Consider the following 20,046-nt stretch of genomic DNA (forward strand, 5'->3'; position numbering starts at 1 on the left):
CATAGGCCTGATCTGGCTTGGCCAAGGTCGGTGGTGCCACAAGCCACGAGCGGATATCCTTCATCCGTAAAAGCGCGCGCAAATGTGGGCGCGGACCAAGTACAAACCAAAGGGAAACCAACAGGACCATAACTCAACCAACTTCAATTGAAATGGATACTTTTCAATGTACCCATTACAGTACGCGCTCCTTTATCGACGTTGCTTCGATTATCGAGTTTCTCTACGCATGCAGCAGGCTACACACTAATTAAGCTAAATTGATTCTGTGTCAATCGAAGATCCACATTTTAGTTGCTGATAGGAGGCTATGACTTCATGAGGCTAAAGTAATAACTGGAGACGCGTACGGAAGCAGATCGAGCGTACAAGACAGGCCACGAACACGACGTAGATGGGCAGCGTGTGGAGCTGCGACTCGGTGAGTCGGTACCATTTCCAGACGTCGGACGAAGTGTTGGCCAAGCACGGTGACCAGCAAAAGTGTGCACTCGCGGTCTCTCATAAAGACCGAGTTGAATAACATTCCTACGATTTGCGCCACTTCCTCGCTAGGAGTCAAGAAGACGAAGAATTGAGCCAGGTAGACCATCATGAGCACCAGAAGTGACGATTGGAGCCAGAAAACGATCATCGTCGAGAACCCGGTAAACCCGACAAAGTAGTAGAAGAAAACGGTGAACAGTAGTGAGCTGACAAAGCAGTACGGGATCTCAGCCAACGTCGACGCGACAAAGTACCAGAAGGCGTTGTACGTCTGTGACGCACGCTCACGATAGAACGATTCACGTTCGGCACACGTCAAGGGCATGACGCTCTCGAAAACTGCCATCGAGTTGAAGAGCGAAGACATGAACACCATACCAACTCCGGAATTCAATCCGGAGTACGAAGCGTAGTCGTCGTTACTCACGAAGATCAATCCGAACAAAATCCCCAAGAAGATGGCGAGGTACATCCGAGTCAGGTTGTACGTCGGTGTGCGCCAGTACATCTGGAAGTATCGCCACACCACGAACTTCATCTGAGTCATCGAATTCGCCGCACGTTTCTTCCCGAACACCATTTCCGGAAGATCCGGAGACGGAGTAGTAATGCCTTCTTTCGCCATAGTACTTTCGAGTTGCTGATTGTACGGACTGTTCCTGAAGAACGACACAATATCAGTCGCGTCTGTGCTCCCATGTCCAACACCAGCGCCGATACACTCCAGCACACACGTGGCTGGTTATACCCTTCAGGAAGAGGAGCTACGCCAGGGATGTTTTCGAAATAATCGATCAAATTACGACAGTTGTCACCCAAGTCACCGTAGAACGCAGTCTGGCCACCACGTTGTAGTAATAGTAGTCTGTCGAACAGGAAAAACACCTCAGCTGATGGCTGATGGATCGTACAGATGATAGTACGTCCCGAATCCGCCACCTTCCGAACGCCATCCATGATAATCTTGGCAGAACGAGCGTCCAATCCGCTGGTCGGTTCATCAAGGAAAATGACACTTGGCTGGGGCCCAATAGGCAAGCGCTTCATCTGCTCCACGGAGCTACCGCGGATGGTCTGGTCTGCGATATCTTCCAACCCGAGAAGTTCAATACATTCGTTCACCGAATCGTACTTTTTCGCGTCGGAAATGGTCGCGTCTTGACGTAAAAACGAGCTGAAAGTCAACGCTTCACGGATCGTAGCAGCCTCCGAGTGTACATCCATCTGCTCGCAATAGCCCGTAGCACGGCGGATAGCCAAGTCGCTCGCTTCGTAGCCGCTCAACATGATGTTACCCGTAATCTTGCCCCCTGTTTTACGACCCGCAATCACGTCCATAAGAGTGGTTTTACCAGCTCCAGTCGACCCCATCAACGCCGTAATCGAGCCGGGGACTGCGTAGCCGTTGATTCCTTTCAGAAGTTCAAGTTGTTCCTTCGGATTATGCGGATCCGGAACGAAGTAATGCAGATCTTGGAACGCTACCGTGACAGGTACTGTACAAAGTTCCTCTCACGAGCTCCCACTGGCAACTCGACAACGACGTCCGGTTTATTCGCTGCTTTCGGCGTTTCAGTGAGGATGTACGAGCTCTCATCTTCAATTGGCTTCACAGATACGTCGACGTTTTCTGGGGTCTCGTACCGAACGTACTCGAGTGCCAAATATGACAAGAACATGAAAACGACGTAGATGGCCAAGAGATAAATAATCCCGTACGCCACCCATTCTTTTTCCGTCACAAAGTCGAAAAGATCCAGATAGTATTCCCCCATAGTCATGCCGTTGTACTTGGCACAGTAGTCGACATCGTCGTACACACAGACGTCGAATTCACTTGATCGGTACTGGTTGATCGCCATAGCTTTAGTGCCCACGCTATCGGACTGATCCAATGTGCCCAGATGAGGTAGTCGGGGATCAAACTCTTGGTCACGACGAACCCCGCAAAGATGATAAACACCAGGATCGAGACCATCCCCACTGGCATCACCACGTTTGCATCGGGACAGACACCAGCTAGGAAGAAGAACCACATGCCCATCGCCAGATTCGACACAAAGAGGATGATTTCGAAGATCACGAACAGCTTAAATTCGGACGCAAATCCGCAGACCCAATACACGATAGAGCCGAAGATCAGCGTCTCTGCTAGTGCCAACGGAATCTGACTCACTGTCGTCGCTAGAACATACGACCCCGTTCGGAAGAGATTGGCTCGACGTTGCTTGTAGAAGATGGCTCGTCCAGAGATGTAGACGGGGATCATGGCACCTTGACCCATGGACAGGAACATGACGGCAGCGAACATGACGCCCATCACCACTGCGATCTGAGTCGAGTCAAACTGGTAAAAGATTGAACAGTACAGTAACCCCATGATGATGACCATAGCCAACTTGCCCATCACGAACGCTTGGTTACGGTACGTGATCAATAATGCTCGCCACTGCAACGCCATGACACTGGCAAACACCGATTGGTGGAAAGCAGGCATGGGGTCGATGATGTCCTTGGCACTTTCGACCAAATCGGGGTCATACGGCGCCTCCACGATGCTCAAAGTCTCCTGATACATCTGAGTTAGCCGGAAACTCTCGCCGAATTCAGCGGGACTTCGCGGTTGTTTGACTGGATGCGGAACTTCATACCGATGTTGCTGTTTGGTGCCCAAATCCAGTAGATAATCGGCGATATCCCTTCCGCTTGGGTTTCAAAGTACGCTTCCACTTTGTTACACGGACCGTGGTACATGAGTTCACCTTCATTCAGGATCATGACATCGTCGAACAGCGCGAAAAGCTCGGGGGATGGCTGAAGCAAGGCGATGACGACCGTCTTGTGCATCCGATGCGCGACACTACGCTGAGTATCGACGATATCGTATGCCGCCGCAGCGTCGAGACCAGTGGTGATCTCGTCCATGAGTGACACGTATTTCATACCAAACTCCATCTCGCCAGTCGTCACACGCTTACGTTCACCACCGGAAATACCACGTAACATGTTGTCACCGACGACGGTATCTTGGCAGATTTGCAGCCCTAATTGCTGGATCACAACTTCGGGATAGTGGGCGAAGATCTTCTTCACTTGTTCAAGTGCAGCCACATCTTTGTGTGCACTGGACGCCATGTTGAGCATTCCCTCGCCTTGTTCCAGAGATTTCCCACCACAGAACGTGTGTGCGAACTCGAGAGTCTCCTTAACCGTTAAGATTGGAAAATGCTTGTCGTGTTGGTTCACGTACGACACGAACTGCGCCAATCGGTCTTTGAGCTGCTCTCTTGGTACGTTGTTAAACGACACTTCACCTTCCAATGTGATGTTCTTGGTCATGGGGAACCGGCCACTGAGGATCTTCATGAGAGCCGATTTACCGGATCCAGGTTGACCCAATAGCAACGTGATCTTGCCTGGCGTGAAGCGACCACTGACTCCTTTCAGGATCTCCTTACGGACGGTTTTCTTCTTGGGTCCCATGAGGGTTTTCTTGAGCTCGTTCGGGATTGTCGGAAGCTCGTACTTAGTAGAGTGATCATCGGCAACAGCGATGTCGGCAGAGAGGGACAAGTTGCTGAAGCGAACTTCCAATCGCGGTAATGGGCGGCCGGTTGCAGCTGGGAGCTTGCTAGCCAGCAGATCATGGAAAACTTGAGGCCCCTCGGCCATCAGCGTCTTGCCCGACTCGTAGCTGAGCGACTGTGTAATTTCATATATTTTAAGTAGAATCAGAATTTATCAGAAAATCCTTGGTAAATGCATAGGATCGGTGCCCGAAAATATTAAAATCGTGCTACCCAAAATTGGAGAATTGGCCGCGGCATTAACACACTTAGTGAAATTAGGTGAAGTGGATTTGATGACTTTGGGCCACGAGGTCTTGATGATGGCAAGGACGTCAACTAGAAAAAAGGACCGAAGCAATCGTCGCAGACGTGGAGGCCACCGCAGCAAAGTCATGTACAACCGGGTTACTGTAGCAGGAGATTACGGCGCGAAGCAGCCGCTGAAGCTCTGTGAGCGAATACGAGTATATCGCTTAAAAATGCATGTACAGACCCGCATCATGCTGTGCTGGTAACGACTATTGAAACCAAACGCAGCAAGAGATCTTCTTGGTCCAAGACTTGAATGCATCGGACGTAAAGCTACTGTAACCTTGCTTCCTGTATCAAAAGTTTAAATTCGTATGTATGGGTTGGCGAGAGATGAGCTGTTTAACATGCAAGCCGCTCACGTTGATGAAGATGACGCCAAGAATCTGGTTACTCTGACCCTCAACAATTGACGCCCGTCATGTCGGACGAAATTAGAAGCAGAACTACTGTTTTTATAAAAAAATATTATTGAGCGGAAAGTTCACTGGTTCGGTAAAATACCAAAAGCTATCTTCACCTTATCTGAAGTTCGAAGCGCCTACTACACGTTCCTTACGTGCGGTAGCCTTGGAGATGACGGACTCTGCAACCGAAAGGTTGCTCATGACCGAGCTAACATCAGACGGAGTGCCCTTTCGACGGGTAGCCACGCCACGGACACTGCGAGTACTGGAAAGGGCCGATGAGCCTCTGTGAACGTCGCGCTTTGTGTTCTTCTTTGCGAGATCCACAGGCTTTGGAGGTAACGGGGTGCCTTCGATATGCTCTGGATACTCGTCAGCAAAGTCAAGTAGTCCTCCCGTAAGCACGTAGATGTTGTCGAAGCCTCGTTGAACCAACGTGTGCGCCGTCTGGGCTACAGTCTTGTCGTCCAGATCGTAGATAATAATAAGCTTCGAGTCCTGGTTCTTGAACTGGTGCATCTCAGGTAACAGCACATCTCGGTTCAAGAAGGTTGTGGGGTAGTTCTTGGCTCGATGAATGCGATTGGCTGCAAATTCCTCTTTAGAACGAGTATCTAGGACCAGATATGGCGCGTCGTAGTCTTCCTTCTCGTCTGCCTCATAGCTGACGATTCGAGGACCGCAGCTTTCTTGGTTATCTTCGCCTACGGGGACTCGCTCCATTGTGAAATCTCCGTTGGGTCCTTTCACCATTCTCGCGACCATTTCTGGCTGACTGGCACCTCCAGTGTCTTCGTACTCGTTAAAGAGCTCAGCAAGACAACGGCACGTGATACGACGAAAAGTTTCGTCTCGGCGCTTTAGAAATTCTTTGTGAGCTGTGATAGTTACGGTAGAGTTTTAGGGTACGATCCGAAAATAAGATTCTTTAAAATCTAGAACTTACAGATCAGACGAACTTTATTCACTGTTGTGCCTGAGTCGATCTTGCTCTGCGTGTTCTTGTACTTTGGGTTCTGCGGAATCCGCTTCTCCATGATCTGCGAGAATTCATTCACGTTTGTCAAATACCAACCTCATCGTGTAGAAGATACCTGCACACCACCTACGCTAAGTGGGGCTTTGGGCTTGGCGCGGTGCATCTTGATTCGGCGAAGCGGTCGGTGTCGAGTGGGAGAAGAATTTACAATGAAGCGCCTATTTGAGGACTGTAAATGATTCCTGAAACGACAGTCTCGTTAATTTTTAATTTTAGGTTTTGTGATTAAGTTTTTTCCCTTATTGCGGCTGAACCAGAGGTGGCGGAGTGCTGATTGCATTGATACTGTCTTCCAACTCCAGAGGGTAGAACAGGCCTTCGATTGTAGGGTCACACCGAACAGCTTTTAAGATGACGTTTCGATTCGCCTCCGATGGGTTCATGAGAGTCTGCGAGTATACAGGTGACAGCGGAACACTAAACGTCGTAGCGGAACCAGTTTCAATCTTTTCAAGATCATCACAATATGGAGACGGTCCCGCCAGCCACGGGTTTGCTCTCCCCTTCATGCGTTCCACAAGCTCATCCGTCCATGCCCAAAAGAATGAAACATTAGTGTCGCCAATAAATATCCACGATAGCTCAGCCGATAACTGCGTTACGTTGCGGGGAAGTTGATGGATATTCATGTTACTGATGCTGAGGAAGAGCATGCCTTGCACCTCGAAAACCTCTGGAGGAACCTCCGATAACGGATTCCCGGTCAACGCCAGATAATAGGGTTCCAATCGAGGCAACACAGCAGGGACGCTGGTGAGTTGACTGTACTCTACTATATAGCGTACAGGGGCCATATCGCGTCAAGATCATCCGGTAGTGTACGTAGATTCGTGACGCAATGCTCCCGAGATCGTACAGAGTCTGAGGGAAATCTTCAGATAATAACCCAACAGGCAATAGCCCATCCGTCATGTTAACACGAACGAGTAATAGCGACGACATACCGGGGTGGTTAGTGCTTGTAATGGCTGCTGATTCCCCCCACTCGTTGATAGTTGAATTGTATACTTTGATGTTGCGAAGTTCACGAAATTCACAGAAAATATCCGGTATCTCGAGCTCAGGACAGTGTCGAATGAGTAGCTGAACGACAGTGGAAGCGTCAAATTCTCGCCATTTTTCATCTACTTCGTCCTTCTTCCCGCTTATACCAAGCGTATGACAGTCAAGACCAGCCAAATAACATGATGTTCGTGTCACTGCCCACGGTCGAACTTGCATCAAACACTGCGGTTGTATTGGCTGCATAGAAGCTTGAATGTGGAAGCCAAGGACCACGAAACCCCATAAACCAAACAACAAATGTGCCGAACGCAACATGAACCGTGCTCCGTTACTACGAAGATTTGTGCCGTTGTCATTTCTTACCAGAATATTGCGTTTTGGCCTTTCGGGGATCGGTAGAGATGGGGCAAAAGTCTTTGGAGCCACTGCGTTCAGTTTGGCATCCCAAAAGGTGTCACTCTCGGTTCTAGCGTTGCCTTTTGTTTTGACATCGCCAAAGTGCGAAACTTGATTCTTACGTCGAGGTAAGCGTGCCAAGAGTTCTTTCATACTCATCGTAGTGAGGATTAACCCAAGTGAGAAGATTGAGCGACTTGCCAGGTCCGTCCAGGAAACCACAAGTACCATCTTCAGTTCGTTGAGAGCTCGCGCGTTCCACTCGTCATTGTACCACATAATCTCCGGGAAACCAAGAATCGACGTGTCATAATCACCCGCGTAGCTCAGCAAGACGATCAACTCGACGCCCATACACGACATGAAGTCAAGCACGCAGTCTGACACAATACACGCGAGTCGTCTACGCGCTTCATCCTTCTTAAAGAAGAACGAGTAGACGATGACGGAAGACCAACAGTTGACTGCAAGTAGCACAGCGTAGAAGCGATTGAGTAGAGTCCTTGGAAGCAGCTGACTCATCCGATACGCCTGCACCGTTTGCAACGCCGTCTCGACGACTTCTCGTAGTATTAGAACACCGTGAAAATGGTCGCTATTGACACCACAAAGACCGTGTCGATCTGATATTTTTTCGTACATTTTCGAGAAGCTTTGAAGGATAACGGAGCTGGTGCGATCTGACTTAGTTTCCTCGAGTTTAGCGTCGCGTCGCACGAGGTACACGGCGTAAAAGCCAGGGATCGCTGGTAAATCGAGACTCCCAGGCATCAAGAACGATGCAGGCCCCCGTGAGGTACCGATATGATAATGTGGACATTAGCCGATCGTGGTTATGGTACCGAACTTGGGCAACCCGATCTCGTTACGATTCCCAAGTACAAGGTTGAGGAAATGTGTCCTTGCAGCTGGCAGTAGCCTGTAGGCGAACTTATGCCAGTGTAGCCACACGTGACTACGTGGACGGGCGAGAATAACGACCCACCAAACGGCAAACACCCAATACGAGAGCTTCACCCACCTCGGTCGACGCCTTCGGGAATAGTCGAGACATCTGCCGAATAATGGAGGGCTTCTTCTTCATTTTTTAAGCGTCTCAAGTATTTGCTTTGATCGTCGTGTATGATAATGTAAAGAAAAAAGTGGAAGCATACAGCATGAAGACAGCTATTCTTGTAATCTCAAACCGACAGAGAAGAAAAAAAAATAGATCCAAGAGAAATCAAGAAAATACTGACATTTTTAGATTTTTACTCAAAATTACAGCTTTTACAAAACCTCTCCGCTTGATGATATAGTATTATAATCCATGACCACAAATAGAGATCACCACCGCACTTTCCAAGAGAAAACATGCTCCGACAGATATCGCGGGCTGTACTGCAGGCGCCCAAGAAGGCGATTAAGCTCTCGTACTGGCACTTCGCCGTCTGGTGGGTCATCATCCTCGCTGTACACGTCGTCACCTGTGTATTCAACGCACTGTATGCTTACGGGTATTGGAACTTGAACGGGACGTACCTCAATACCTGTCTCGAGTTCTACCGCATCGGCATGTCACAGCCCTACCATCACACAATTGCTTTTGTTCACGGTACCGTGTGTGCCGTTCATGGAGCTTGCATCCTGTTAATGGTGGGAGGTTCACTACGACAGAAGGCGTTAGCATTCACACCCTGGTCGTCGAGTACTGTCGGGGATGAACGAAAGTCAAGCCGTAACACTAGTTCGGCAGTGCTTCAAAATGTTACAAAAGTCTATGGCAATGTTACCCATCTATGCGGATTGTGTGGTGTAGACGGGCAATACTTTAACGCTGCTATGATCTGCCGTGAGATTGTGGAGACTGCGCTGCAGACTGCGCAAGCGTATCGAATGAGTGTATTACTACCTCGAACGCTGTTAAATCGAGCCTATGTTATCTTACTTGCGGCGAACTGCTGGACGTCAATCATTGCCGATTCGGTCTTTTTCGGGCGCGACGAAGCAAGGAGGAGGTTCACCTGTATCGTCTTAGACGGCATGCTGGACCTCATGGCGTGTATGGGCGTGCAACTGTTAGTCATGATCAACTACATCAAAGACTACAACACTAGTTATCACGGCTTTGACGAAACGATATGGTACAACGATGAATGGGTCGCTCGAGCTTTAAACGAGTTCCGGATGGTCGTTGTGGTTTCGTATTCAGACCTTGTAAGTCGTACCATCTTCTCACTTGGATTGGTCATCACGACTACAAATATGAAGCGATTACTATGGCGATTGCCACGAAATACAAGCCGTGTAGTGCATTCCCCCACGCCGACAGTTTTGTCGGTTGGAACGTCTAAAAAGGTTCTTGGTCTCAGCAAACCAGGACCGACAGGTATCGAGGAAATGAGACCACCAGTGAAGACTAAAGCCTCGTTCGTTGAGACTCTGGTCACCTTTATTAATGGGTTGATATCTCGTCGAGAGCGTATCGTTCTTCGAATCGCTCATGTCTTGTTTGGAACATGGGGGATCGTGATACTAGGACTTCATATCCACGCATCGGTGCAGCCATCATTAACTCATTGCTTCATGCAGGTGCGACCGTGGACTGTTTCACGCCCTTCGTGCTATTTGGTTGGTCTAGATTGCTATAAATTAGGCATTTCTGGAGAAAAAGATGCGGTCGAGACGATGTGGCGCGAGTTTGACGCCTCTACCGTTGTTCAACTATTGATTCGTCATTGTCCGGGACTCGAAATGCCTAATGTTCTTACAAAATTTAGAGGTATTCATGGGATAAAAGTGTACAACACTACTATTACACAGTGGGACGAATCAGCAGCGATCACGCACTCAAACCACCCTACAATGGCTTCACTGTACTTTGTTCGTGTCAACTTTACCAACGGCGTACTTCCTCTCGGTATCCAATCGTCAGAGCATCCGAGTACTCTGAATGATATCGAGATCTGCGTCACAAACTTAAGATCATTGCCGGATGATCTTGCAACAAAATGGCCAGCGAGCGGACTGATTTATGTGGAACATGCGCAACTGATCTCTGTTCCCGAGGTGCTGCTACGTCTTGAGCCAACCTACCTGGCAATAACAGGAAACCCGATTACAGAACTCCCCCCGGAACTTTTCGAAATTCCGAATCTACTTTATCTTGGGATTAGCGACTTGAATCTTTACGAATTACCACAGAAAGTCACAAAGTTGTCCTCGACGTTGGCACGGATATGCATCGTGAATACCAATATTTCGTTTTTTTGGTCGTGGATAGATGAGTTCGTTGAGCGCACAAGAGGGAAACGCTTCCCCGTGAGAGCAGCACATTCTCCGTATTGCGATAAATTGGAGAATCTCAAGTCCGGTAATGCGAGTACCTTCCACCTCCCGATTTCGCTCGAATTCTCTCAGATCCTCATGAGCTCTGCACAAGAGGAGGAACAACGAGAAATAATTTTACAAACCGTGGATTGTGATACGCATACGGAAAGCCTGTATTATCCTCTAAGTTACGATGACAGAATCAACTCTATCAGCTCACCACATCCGTTAAAATGGCGATACACAGATAAAATAAGCTGAGGTGTACATACATGTACATGTAGACGCTCACCTGTAGACGTTCAAATAAAAAAACATTTCCCAAATAAAAAAAAATCGTTTACATGAGAAAATCCACACCACGGCAAGAAAGCGAATATTTTTTTTTGCACTATCTTGAAAACGCAAGTGAGAAATAGCCCAAGATGCGCCAATCAATATTCCGAAGTAATTATGACATAAGAAATCATTGCTAATTTTGGCTACGCAGGCATGTATTTTAGTGGTGTTACGGGAGTAGGAGAATGGGCGTTGATGAAAATAGAAAATTGTCCTTGTGTGTCTTTGTCATGTTGGTCTTCGCACACACTTTAAGAAATCAACAGAACTCAAGACTGTGAAGTGATGCCACCGAAGGCCTCGACGGAGGTTGTTAACCTATCGTACTGGGTCTTCGCAGTATGGTGGATAATTATCCTTTCTGTTCACGTGGTTACGAGCGCATACAACGCACTTTACGCCTACTGCTACTGGCATCTCCAAGACACCTTCCTCAATATGTACCTCGAGTCGTACCAGATCGGCATGCCGCCACCATATCACCGTACTATCGCCGTCGTTCATGTCATCATGTCATCGGTTCATGGTATTTGCATTTTGTTTATGGTAAGTGGTTCACTATGGAAACGTTCACTCGTCTTTTCCCCCTGGCCAAAGAGCAGTAAAAAGGAAGACACGAAGGCCAGTCGTACAGATTCTGTTGTACTCAAGAGTTTCTCGAAAGTGTACGACAAATTGTCGGACCGCCACGGTCTTCTCGGTGTCAATGGCATTCACTTCCACGCTGTTCTCATTTGCCGTGAGGTGCTAGAGACGGCACTCCAGACGGTTCAAGCGTATCGTATGAGTGTACTACTTCCTCGAACTCTACTAAACCGGTTTTACGTCCTATTACTTGCAGTCAACTGTTGGTCCTCCGTGATCGTGTACTCGGTACTATTCAGACGAGATGAAGCACAGAGACGGTTTGCATGCATCGTCCTGGACTGTATCCTGGATCTAGTGGCTTGTATGGGCATCGAGTTGATGGTGCTGCTAAGCTACGTAGGGGACTACAATGTCAAGATACGTGGGTTTTATGAGATCATCTGGTACGACGATGAGTGGGTAGCACGAGCGTTAAACGAATTTCGGATGATGGTCGTGGTCTCCTGGTCAGACCTTGCTAGTCGTTCCATCTTCTCGCTTGGACTGGTGATGACAACACTGAATATGAAGGAGCTGCTTCAATCTCTACCAAGGAATGTGAATCAAGTTGCTCAATCGACTTCTCCAACGATTGCTGATGTCGGAAAGAATGCTCAGATTTCGGGGGATAAATTCAATAACGTAGGTCCAAAGGTACCACCTTTGGGACCTCAGCTCTCTAAACGCTACTTGAAACGTGGTGACAGCTATCGTGATACTAATCTACGCTCACGTACTGGACGGCTGATGCTTCGAGCAGCACATTTGTTGTTTGGGGCCTGGGGCATCCTAGTTCTTGGGTTCCACATCCATGCAGCAGTACAGCCAACACTACCTCAATGTTTGATGCAAGTGAGACCTTGGGCTGTCTCACGTCCTTCATGCTATTTGGCAGGATTGGATTGCTACACACTGGAGATATCTGGATCGCTTGACGAGGTTGAGGAGAAATGGAGCGAATTTGACGCCTCCACTGTCGTTCAGCTACTTATTCGACACTGTCCTGCACTGGAAGTACCAGATATTTTTACTGATTTTAGTGGACTTCGCGGGATCAAAGTATACAACACAACTATTGCTGAGTGGAGCGATTCAGCGGCGATTACGAGCAGCAATCACCCCGGAATGTCGTCGCTCATGATCGTTCGAGTGAATATGACGAATGGCGTGCTCCCAGCGGGTTTCCAGTCGTCAGATTTTCCGCCTACACTTTATGACATTGAGATTTGTGTCACGAATCTGCATACGCTTCCTGACGATCTCGACACAAAATGGCCTTCAGCAGCAATTGTCCAAGTTGAATACAGTCAACTAACGTCCGTCCCCTCTGTACTATGGCGACTTCAGCCGTATTACTTGGCTGTGACTGGCAATCCTATCACAGATCTGCCTCCTGAGATTTTTGAGGTTAACGGAATGATGTATCTTGGCATTAGTGAGATGAATATTCAACAACTGCCTCGAAATGTGACGCAGTTGTCTTCGGATTTATCCTGGATCTTCATTGGCGAGACCAACATCTCGTTCTTCTGGGCGTGGGTTGATGAACTGGTGATTCGTATGAAAGGTAGAGCGAATCCGTGGCTTGCTGGACCTACCCCGTACTGCGATGACTTTGAGAAAGTCCTTAATGGATCGGCGTCCGCATTTCGTGTCCCTTTGTTACCGGAATATTCGCAGACGATGACGGATCCATCCAAGCAGAACAGACCAGTGCTGACGAAGTCTGTTAGGTGTGATCCCGCCATCGAAGGGCTGTTTTATCCTTTGGATATTGAAGACAGCATTAATGCCATCAGTACGCCACCACAGCTAGCGCGAAAGTGAAACGAAGGTAAATAACCCCGCAATCACACGCTATAAAACATTTTACTACGTGGTATTAATAAAACGTTGCATTCACGAAATAATCAAATGACCCCCCCTTAAAGAAAAAAAAGGGAAATGAGATCTAGGCTGAGGGTATAGGTGGGCGAGGCCTCTCGCTAGTCGGAGAGGGCTGCTCCAATATGGCTGTCACTGAAGGCCAGTCGTGTGCTCGGCAGCTTTAGCCAACACCAGTTTCTATGACCAAAAGAAAATGCATTATAAACGATGTACACCACTGTAATCTCTGCTACTAGTTGCAAGTTCCCCTGTTCACTTCATTTTCTTGAGGTCTCGTGCGACTTCCTCCCGGAAGGCCTGTGTGAACTCCTTGACCTTGGGCGCGTAGTTATCCACCGAGTTCTTGAGCACGTCGGCGCCAGTAGAAGCCATGGTCTTGGCGTCCTCCACGTGGTAGTGCGTCTTGAGAGCGAAGCGCTGGAAGGCGCGTGAGTTGGACAGCGCCTTGACGGCCACGTCGTTGATCACGTACGAAACGAGACGCTGGAAGAATGACATTGTACCTGCGTAGGGCTGTGGAGCTTCTCGAATGGCCCTAAAAGAGTCTCTAACAACTGTGTGGTGCACGCAACTTATGTGGAAAACCAAAAAAAGGCGATAACTACCCAGCATTTTCCTATCCAAGCGCATCAATAGTAATGCTTCGGATTTATGAAAGAACCAAAAAAGCATAGTCAAATTTCGCGTCTTTATGTTAGTGTTTTCCTCCTCAACGGCATTTTCTTGTCTGAAGGTTCAAGTCGTGTTTCTGCCAATCGTGGCTGGACCGTCAGAATCTCACCCCCTCTATCTCGTTTCGTCCATCCTCCCCCACGTGCGGTCTACGCTGCGCCACACAGAGACCGACGCAGACAGTCACAGCTCCTCCGTCCTGCCATCATGATGCTGAAGAAGTTGAGCTCCTCTGTGGCCCCGCGCTGCAGCCAGGCCTTCCAGGGTGCGTTGTGTATACACCCATACTCTCTATACACCGTCTAATAAGCTCCCACTGAAGCAGGCCGCGCCTTGAGCTCCAAGGCTGTTGTGGACACGTACGAGTCGCCCGACCACTACTTCGAGAAGGACCGTATCGATGCTGGAGACCCGAGCAAGCGCGCGTTCACATACTTTATGCTTGGTGGCGCCCGTGTGGCGTACGCGACGGCTGCGCGTCTGGCAGTCGTCAAGTTTGTGGGCAGTATGAGCGCGTCCGCCGATGTGCTGGCTCTGGCGACGGCCGAGTTCGATCTGAGCAACATTAACGAGGGCTCGACGGTCACCGTCAAGTGGCGTGGTAAGCCCATCTTCATTAAGCACCGTACGACCAAGGAGATCGATATCTCGAACCAGGTGGACGTGGGCAACCTGCGTGACCCCGAGACGGACGCTGTCCGTGTGCAGAAGCCCGAATGGCTCGTGGTGCTCGGTGTGTGCACCCACTTGGGCTGTGTGCCCACGTCGGACGCTGGCGAGTACGGCGGTTGGTTCTGCCCGTGCCACGGCTCGCACTACGACCTGTCGGGCCGTATCCGCAAGGGCCCCGCTCCGCTCAACCTCGAGATCCCGCCATACAAGTTCATTGAGGACAACAAGATCCTGCTGGGTTAAGTGGTTAGCAATGGATTTTGCTTTGCCTGCTGCTGAAAGGAGACGTGGCGCGAAAGAGAACGTGCCAACTTGTTAAGTTTTCGGACAGGGGAAGCAGGATCAAGCAACAGGAAAAGAGGCCAAAAAATACCAAAAAAGACTTTGATAAACTTGACGGTTTGGCCAGATATAGGAAAAGTGCCAGAGATACTGACGAGCATGTTGCATGACTTGCATTATGATCTTGTTCCAAGAAAAGGCACTTCAACATGTGGATAGCTTCTCAATATTTTTTGAACGTTTAGTAGTACTACTATGTACTTTGAAGTATCAAGTAGCACATGCTGTTTTAGTAGTACTAATACTTGGAAGCTAAAATCAAAAAGGAATCCACGTACTACTGTAGTACAACATAATAATACTAATAATAAAGTTTGGGTTTTTGGGGGTTCAAATTTGATTTAACTGGCCACATAAGAGCAGCTAGTAATGAAGCGAGGCCATTCGGAAGCACGCATCGACACACTGCTACATGTATAAGGTAGTAATCTCTTTTAAAATCGTTCGTTGCAAGGAAACCGCTTGAACTAACCGCTAGACCTGTTTTCGATAACAATGTCATCGAGAATTTTCCTTACCGACTCCGTTTCTGCTTTGAACTCTGGTTTGGAGTCGCTCTCGTCACCCGCTTGTAGCTCCCGTGTCGCGCTGAGCTGCGAGCCGTATACATCAAGCTTAATGCACAACTCGCTGGCATCGTTGCTGAAGCCGCAGGGCTTGATGCTCAGCTGTACAGCGTCGACGGAGATCTCCTTTTAAGCTTGGCCCACGAGTGATGTCGGGAGCTCTTAAAGCCATGTGTACAATTAATTTGCCGAGATCGAAATATTACAACAGTACTGACGTATAATACCGAATAAAACGCCCCCGCACTTCGATTACTACCGGCACGCGCCTTGAAAGGGCGTTGTATAAAATTAGAAAGCCCTCATGGCCAGATATTTTTCGACTGGCACGTTTCATGTGCCCCTCTAAAAAAGAGTGGTGCAGAATTAGCGGCGCATTTCAGAGCTCTTATTCAAGTTTTCCTACTTTTTATGTTTGTGCATTACTACATCAAATGTTTTATTTGACTACTACTTCAGCTACTACTACTACTACTACAGCTACTACTACTACTACTACAGCTACTACTACTACTACTACTGCTGTGATAAAAGCTTATGTACTTTTGAAAGAGACAGTAAGTTTGGATTACCGTGTAGCGTGATTGGCTATAATCCAGGAAGAGCCTACAGAACGAGTGTATAGTTTTCAAAATCATTATAATGTTAAGTAGGATGGCTGTGGAAGCCATCCATCCTACCGCCTTGCAGTTCAGATGGATGGAAGTTTGTGAAATCAAAGATAAAAAAGTTTTTACAAGCTTTTTTTTTACTTTTGCTTGAAAAAGCTCCATCCATCTGAACTGCAAGGCGGTAAGCTTTTACAAGCTTCCATCCATCTGAGCTGCAAGGCGGTTACTTTGCTTTTGCCCGCTCTTCCCCTCAGCAACCTATCTTTTTGACATACTGGTAGCCCAATTTGATCCCAGCATCCTGACCACAAGATTGCATGCCGAAGACGTCAGTTGCAAGCGAATTAGACCGGCTTAACCAAGCAATACTGTAGCCGATCGCGCGCGCTTACCAACCAACCTCTCCAAGCTCACGGGCAAGAGAGAGAGGGGGGGAGCATGCGGGAATGATTATTCCAAATGGAGAGCGCGTGTCTCATCAACGGCATCGCGCCTACCGTATACGAGATCTCCTACGTCAGACCCTATATTGTTGAAGCTGCTGTGTCGCCATGTGAGCACAGATTGTATACCCCAACCCACCCCTACCCATCTCTGCACACTGAAATGAATGTTTCTCGACAAAGTGCAGCTCCTTGTTTATCTATCGACTTTACTATTCTCAGCAAAAAGAGTATCAATATCAAGACGGGGGTTGACAACATGCCAAGCTACCGGAACCGCTTACAACAGTCACTCAAACAGCTTCCAGTCAGGCTGAGAGTCAAGAAGACTCTGCTGTGTTTTACTATTTCGATCATGTTGCCTGGCAACGATGTTAGCCTTCTCAGATCCGCTTTGTACAACCGATACACTCGCGTTGTTCGAGCCAATTGTCTATCTGCCGCTTTTTCTGGAGCTTGGTTAAGAGGCAAAGTGGGATGAAAAAGCTGACATCTCGATGCATTTTGGCTCTCGCGATGATGGCATCGTAGCCCTCAATTACTTCAGGTTTGCGGTGATATGTTATCGCAACCCTTTTGAATTGTTTGGGCTTTTATCGCGTCCTAGTCCCTCCTTTTTGCTGCCCTGTTGATCGCTTTCGTGCGCCATTGCGAGTTTATTGCAATTAACGGCGGTCCTTTATAGCCAGTGCCTACTGTTTGTGCACTCTGTATTTGGAGATTTAAAATGACGCGTTGGGGTTTATAAGCACTATCACCGGTCTGAACAAGGACATCTCTCTGAAGAAGGAGATCTCGTATATGGTACCAGGAATTGCGGGGTCATGCACTGGTCACCGACGACAAGAATTGAGGAGCTTATGTGGGGGGTTTCAGTGAGCATGCTGTAACATTTCGAGGCGTCGAATTACTACGCCGTCCTACGCGCGAAGATTCAGCGACGAAAGCAAACAGCCGAAATTGAGACGTACGGTGGTGAGTACTAAGAGCTGATCTACAAAGTCGAAGGAACGAGTATACTTGATCAGGAGTTATGCAGAGCGAATGAGCTGAGCCCACATACACGCAGCTATGCTGAGATTGGAAATCCTCTGACGCCGAGTGACGCGGTGGATTTGGCTGTCACGTACAAGGTAATCCACTATGTAAAGGAAGCTCGCGATCTTCTAGTCCACAACGACAATATACGCAGCTCAATCAACCAGAGTCACGAAGCTACAAAGCTTCAAGGAAAACATCTCCGTGAGAAAGAACAGTTCAAACCAAAACCCGAAACGAAACGTACCAAAGGACGTACATGTCATTTCTGTAAAACAAAAACCAGGTCACATCAAGTTTGATTGCTGCGCTTGGAAGAGAGGGGAGGCTAAGTACGGAAACTCATTCTACTTTATCAAAATTGGGTTCTGGCGTGGAGGAAAACTCAACCAGAACAACTAAGTTGGAAAATATCAATTTTAGTGCTCTATGTAAAACCCCTATTTTCGGTATCAGGAGAAATCTGTGTGGATGACACTAGTATTACCACGTCGGGTATATTATTTGGCTGTGGGGCTACCACGATATACCTGTTCACAGTTGGGTCACGGAACATCAGTTCCAGACGACGAAGCTCAAAGGTAAGAGCTTTCCGGTCAAGATGGGAGACAACCGACTTAAAAGTTTACTAATGAAAATCGAGATTTCTGGTGTAGCCAAAGCATATCATTGCGCTGCTGTGGTTTATGCTGCTCCCGATGAATTCAATTGCATCCTTGAAATACCGTTCTTTGAGGATACGCAGCCGCAGATCGACTGGAGAGGTCGACGGATTGATGGAACAACAGAGAAGACTTTGTGCTGGCAGTGAATATGCGAGACATGTGAACCGATCGAGGAAGGAGGGCCAGTGATCGCCACGAGGATTCGGAGATCTGTCGACGCGAAATAAAAAGACCCGATCCCTGTCGAGGTGCCTGACTGGAAACGGATGCGAAGTCCACGGTCAGATCTGCTCGTGACGCAGTGCAGACGAAGTGCCCATGTGTTGTTTGCAAGCAACAAGGAAACGCGTCAGCTGACAAGGTTTCGGCGGAAAACGAGGACTGGGAGTCGTCAGAACGCGATGGTACTGCAGGAGAGATCTCATGACAGCAGTAGTTCCGGGGTAAAAACAGCAACGTGATGAAAATGTTCACGGTGTGTGTTGTTGATAATGCTGGTATACAGACCAATTACATCACGCGAAAGTAGCTTTGCAAGCTCCTGGGAGTCAAGGCCAAGTCAATGAGCGAAACTGATTCCATGTTGGTTCTGTCGAATGAGACGATCAAGCAAGTCGCTCGCTCGTTGCTGTGGCGCGATCAACCAAACAACGTCGGAAGTGCCAAAGCACAGTGGTATCTGGAAACAAACTAGGATACGTTTCGGAATAATTATGCCTTCAGCCTCCTCACAGAGTACAAGAACAATGCGTTCGGTCCGGAACTTCCTGAAGGGTTTACCCGAGAAACGCAAGATTAACCATCGGATCCGCCTGCACTTTATCAAAGATTGCGAGGTAATGGCGGTAGTCACCAAAGCAGCAACGCGAGGTTGTGCGCTGGGTTGAGGATATTATCCGGAAGAAGCTTATACGTCCAAGCATCAGTCCACTTGCCGCACCAATATGCTGTGTCAGGATACGTGCCGGGTGGCCGATCGTGCACGGTTACCGGCTCTTAAGCTCGAACATAGTACGTCAAAATATTCCGATGACGAGGAAGGAAGGAAGACAATTCGGATGCAATGTCCGGAGTGTACTGGTTCTCTAAAATGGACTTAATGCCTGCGTACTACAAAGTACGTATGCTGGAAGCAGACATCAAGTTCATCGTATTTCTGGCATCCAACGGTCTCTGGTGGTACCCCCGGGAGTATGCAATGCACCAGCGACGATGCGACGACTGACTTCCTAGCTCTTCTGAGAATCGGAGAATACGAAATTCTTCTACGATGATACTTCCTAGCTCTTCTGAGAATCGGAGAATACGAAATTCTTCTACGATGATATGTACTCCCAAATTCGCTCAAGATTGAGGATCGTCTTGAAGCGTTGCGTAATAAATCGACATTCTGTGGGAGAACAAGTTTTTCATCAAAATATGAAGTGCTTCTGCGCCAACGAGAATCGGTGTCTTGGTAATTTTGGGGGACGAAGTCGAGTACAGATGGACGCCCGACAAGGTACATACCATTACTGTGCCACGTACTTAAGAGGAGCTTCACATCTTTATTGGGCTGACCGGATACGTACAGTGCTCGTGCCTCGTCTACGCGTCGCTTGGGGCTAGTATGGTCACGCTTTAAAGAAGAAGAGCTAATGCAGTGCGAAACTACACTTCAGCGA

At 48.2% G+C, this 20,046-nt stretch overlaps 7 protein-coding genes across 7 annotated transcripts; 3 read left to right on the top strand and 4 right to left on the bottom strand.

The window, feature by feature from the left end:
- Positions 1–501: 501 nt before the first annotated feature.
- Positions 502–4,158, bottom strand: PITG_05834 (ATP-binding Cassette (ABC) Superfamily; the record flags this gene model as incomplete). Its single annotated transcript, XM_002998029.1, has 6 exons — positions 502–528; positions 569–1,207; positions 1,255–1,958; positions 2,003–2,322; positions 2,364–3,191; positions 3,239–4,158. The coding sequence occupies 6 exons, from the start codon at positions 4,156–4,158 to the stop codon at positions 502–504; spliced, it is 3,438 nt and encodes a 1,145-aa protein (XP_002998075.1).
- Positions 4,159–4,885: 727 nt separating this feature from the next.
- On the bottom strand, positions 4,886–5,913 carry PITG_05835 (sporangia induced conserved hypothetical protein; the record flags this gene model as incomplete). Its single annotated transcript, XM_002998030.1, has 3 exons — positions 4,886–5,649; positions 5,718–5,811; positions 5,881–5,913. The coding sequence occupies 3 exons, from the start codon at positions 5,911–5,913 to the stop codon at positions 4,886–4,888; spliced, it is 891 nt and encodes a 296-aa protein (XP_002998076.1).
- Positions 5,914–6,049: 136 nt separating this feature from the next.
- On the bottom strand, positions 6,050–7,733 carry PITG_05836 (uncharacterized protein; the record flags this gene model as incomplete). Its single annotated transcript, XM_002998031.1, has 3 exons — positions 6,050–6,572; positions 6,667–7,138; positions 7,334–7,733. The coding sequence occupies 3 exons, from the start codon at positions 7,731–7,733 to the stop codon at positions 6,050–6,052; spliced, it is 1,395 nt and encodes a 464-aa protein (XP_002998077.1).
- Positions 7,734–8,564: 831 nt separating this feature from the next.
- PITG_05837 (uncharacterized protein) lies at positions 8,565–10,189 on the top strand (the record flags this gene model as incomplete). The annotated part of the gene is made up of 3 exons (XM_002998032.1): positions 8,565–8,898; positions 8,968–10,077; positions 10,155–10,189. 3 exons carry the CDS (start codon positions 8,565–8,567, stop codon positions 10,187–10,189), a joined length of 1,479 nt encoding a protein of 492 aa, XP_002998078.1.
- A 955-nt stretch (positions 10,190–11,144) lies between these two features.
- On the top strand, positions 11,145–13,313 carry PITG_05838 (uncharacterized protein; the record flags this gene model as incomplete). Its single annotated transcript, XM_002998033.1, has 2 exons — positions 11,145–12,053; positions 12,162–13,313. The coding sequence occupies 2 exons, from the start codon at positions 11,145–11,147 to the stop codon at positions 13,311–13,313; spliced, it is 2,061 nt and encodes a 686-aa protein (XP_002998079.1).
- Positions 13,314–13,339: 26 nt separating this feature from the next.
- Positions 13,340–13,881, bottom strand: PITG_05839 (uncharacterized protein; the record flags this gene model as incomplete). The annotated part of the gene is made up of 1 exon (XM_002998034.1): positions 13,340–13,881. The coding sequence occupies one exon, from the start codon at positions 13,869–13,871 to the stop codon at positions 13,626–13,628; it is 246 nt and encodes an 81-aa protein (XP_002998080.1).
- Positions 13,882–14,161: 280 nt separating this feature from the next.
- On the top strand, positions 14,162–15,109 carry PITG_05840 (cytochrome b-c1 complex subunit Rieske, putative; the record flags this gene model as incomplete). The annotated part of the gene is made up of 2 exons (XM_002998035.1): positions 14,162–14,310; positions 14,371–15,109. The coding sequence occupies 2 exons, from the start codon at positions 14,253–14,255 to the stop codon at positions 14,958–14,960; spliced, it is 648 nt and encodes a 215-aa protein (XP_002998081.1).
- Positions 15,110–20,046: the final 4,937 nt, after the last annotated feature.

The sequence above is a fragment of the Phytophthora infestans genome, genomic scaffold (assembly GCF_000142945.1).
Source record: "Phytophthora infestans T30-4 supercont1.9 genomic scaffold, whole genome shotgun sequence".
Lineage (NCBI taxonomy): Eukaryota > Oomycota > Peronosporomycetes > Peronosporales > Peronosporaceae > Phytophthora > Phytophthora infestans.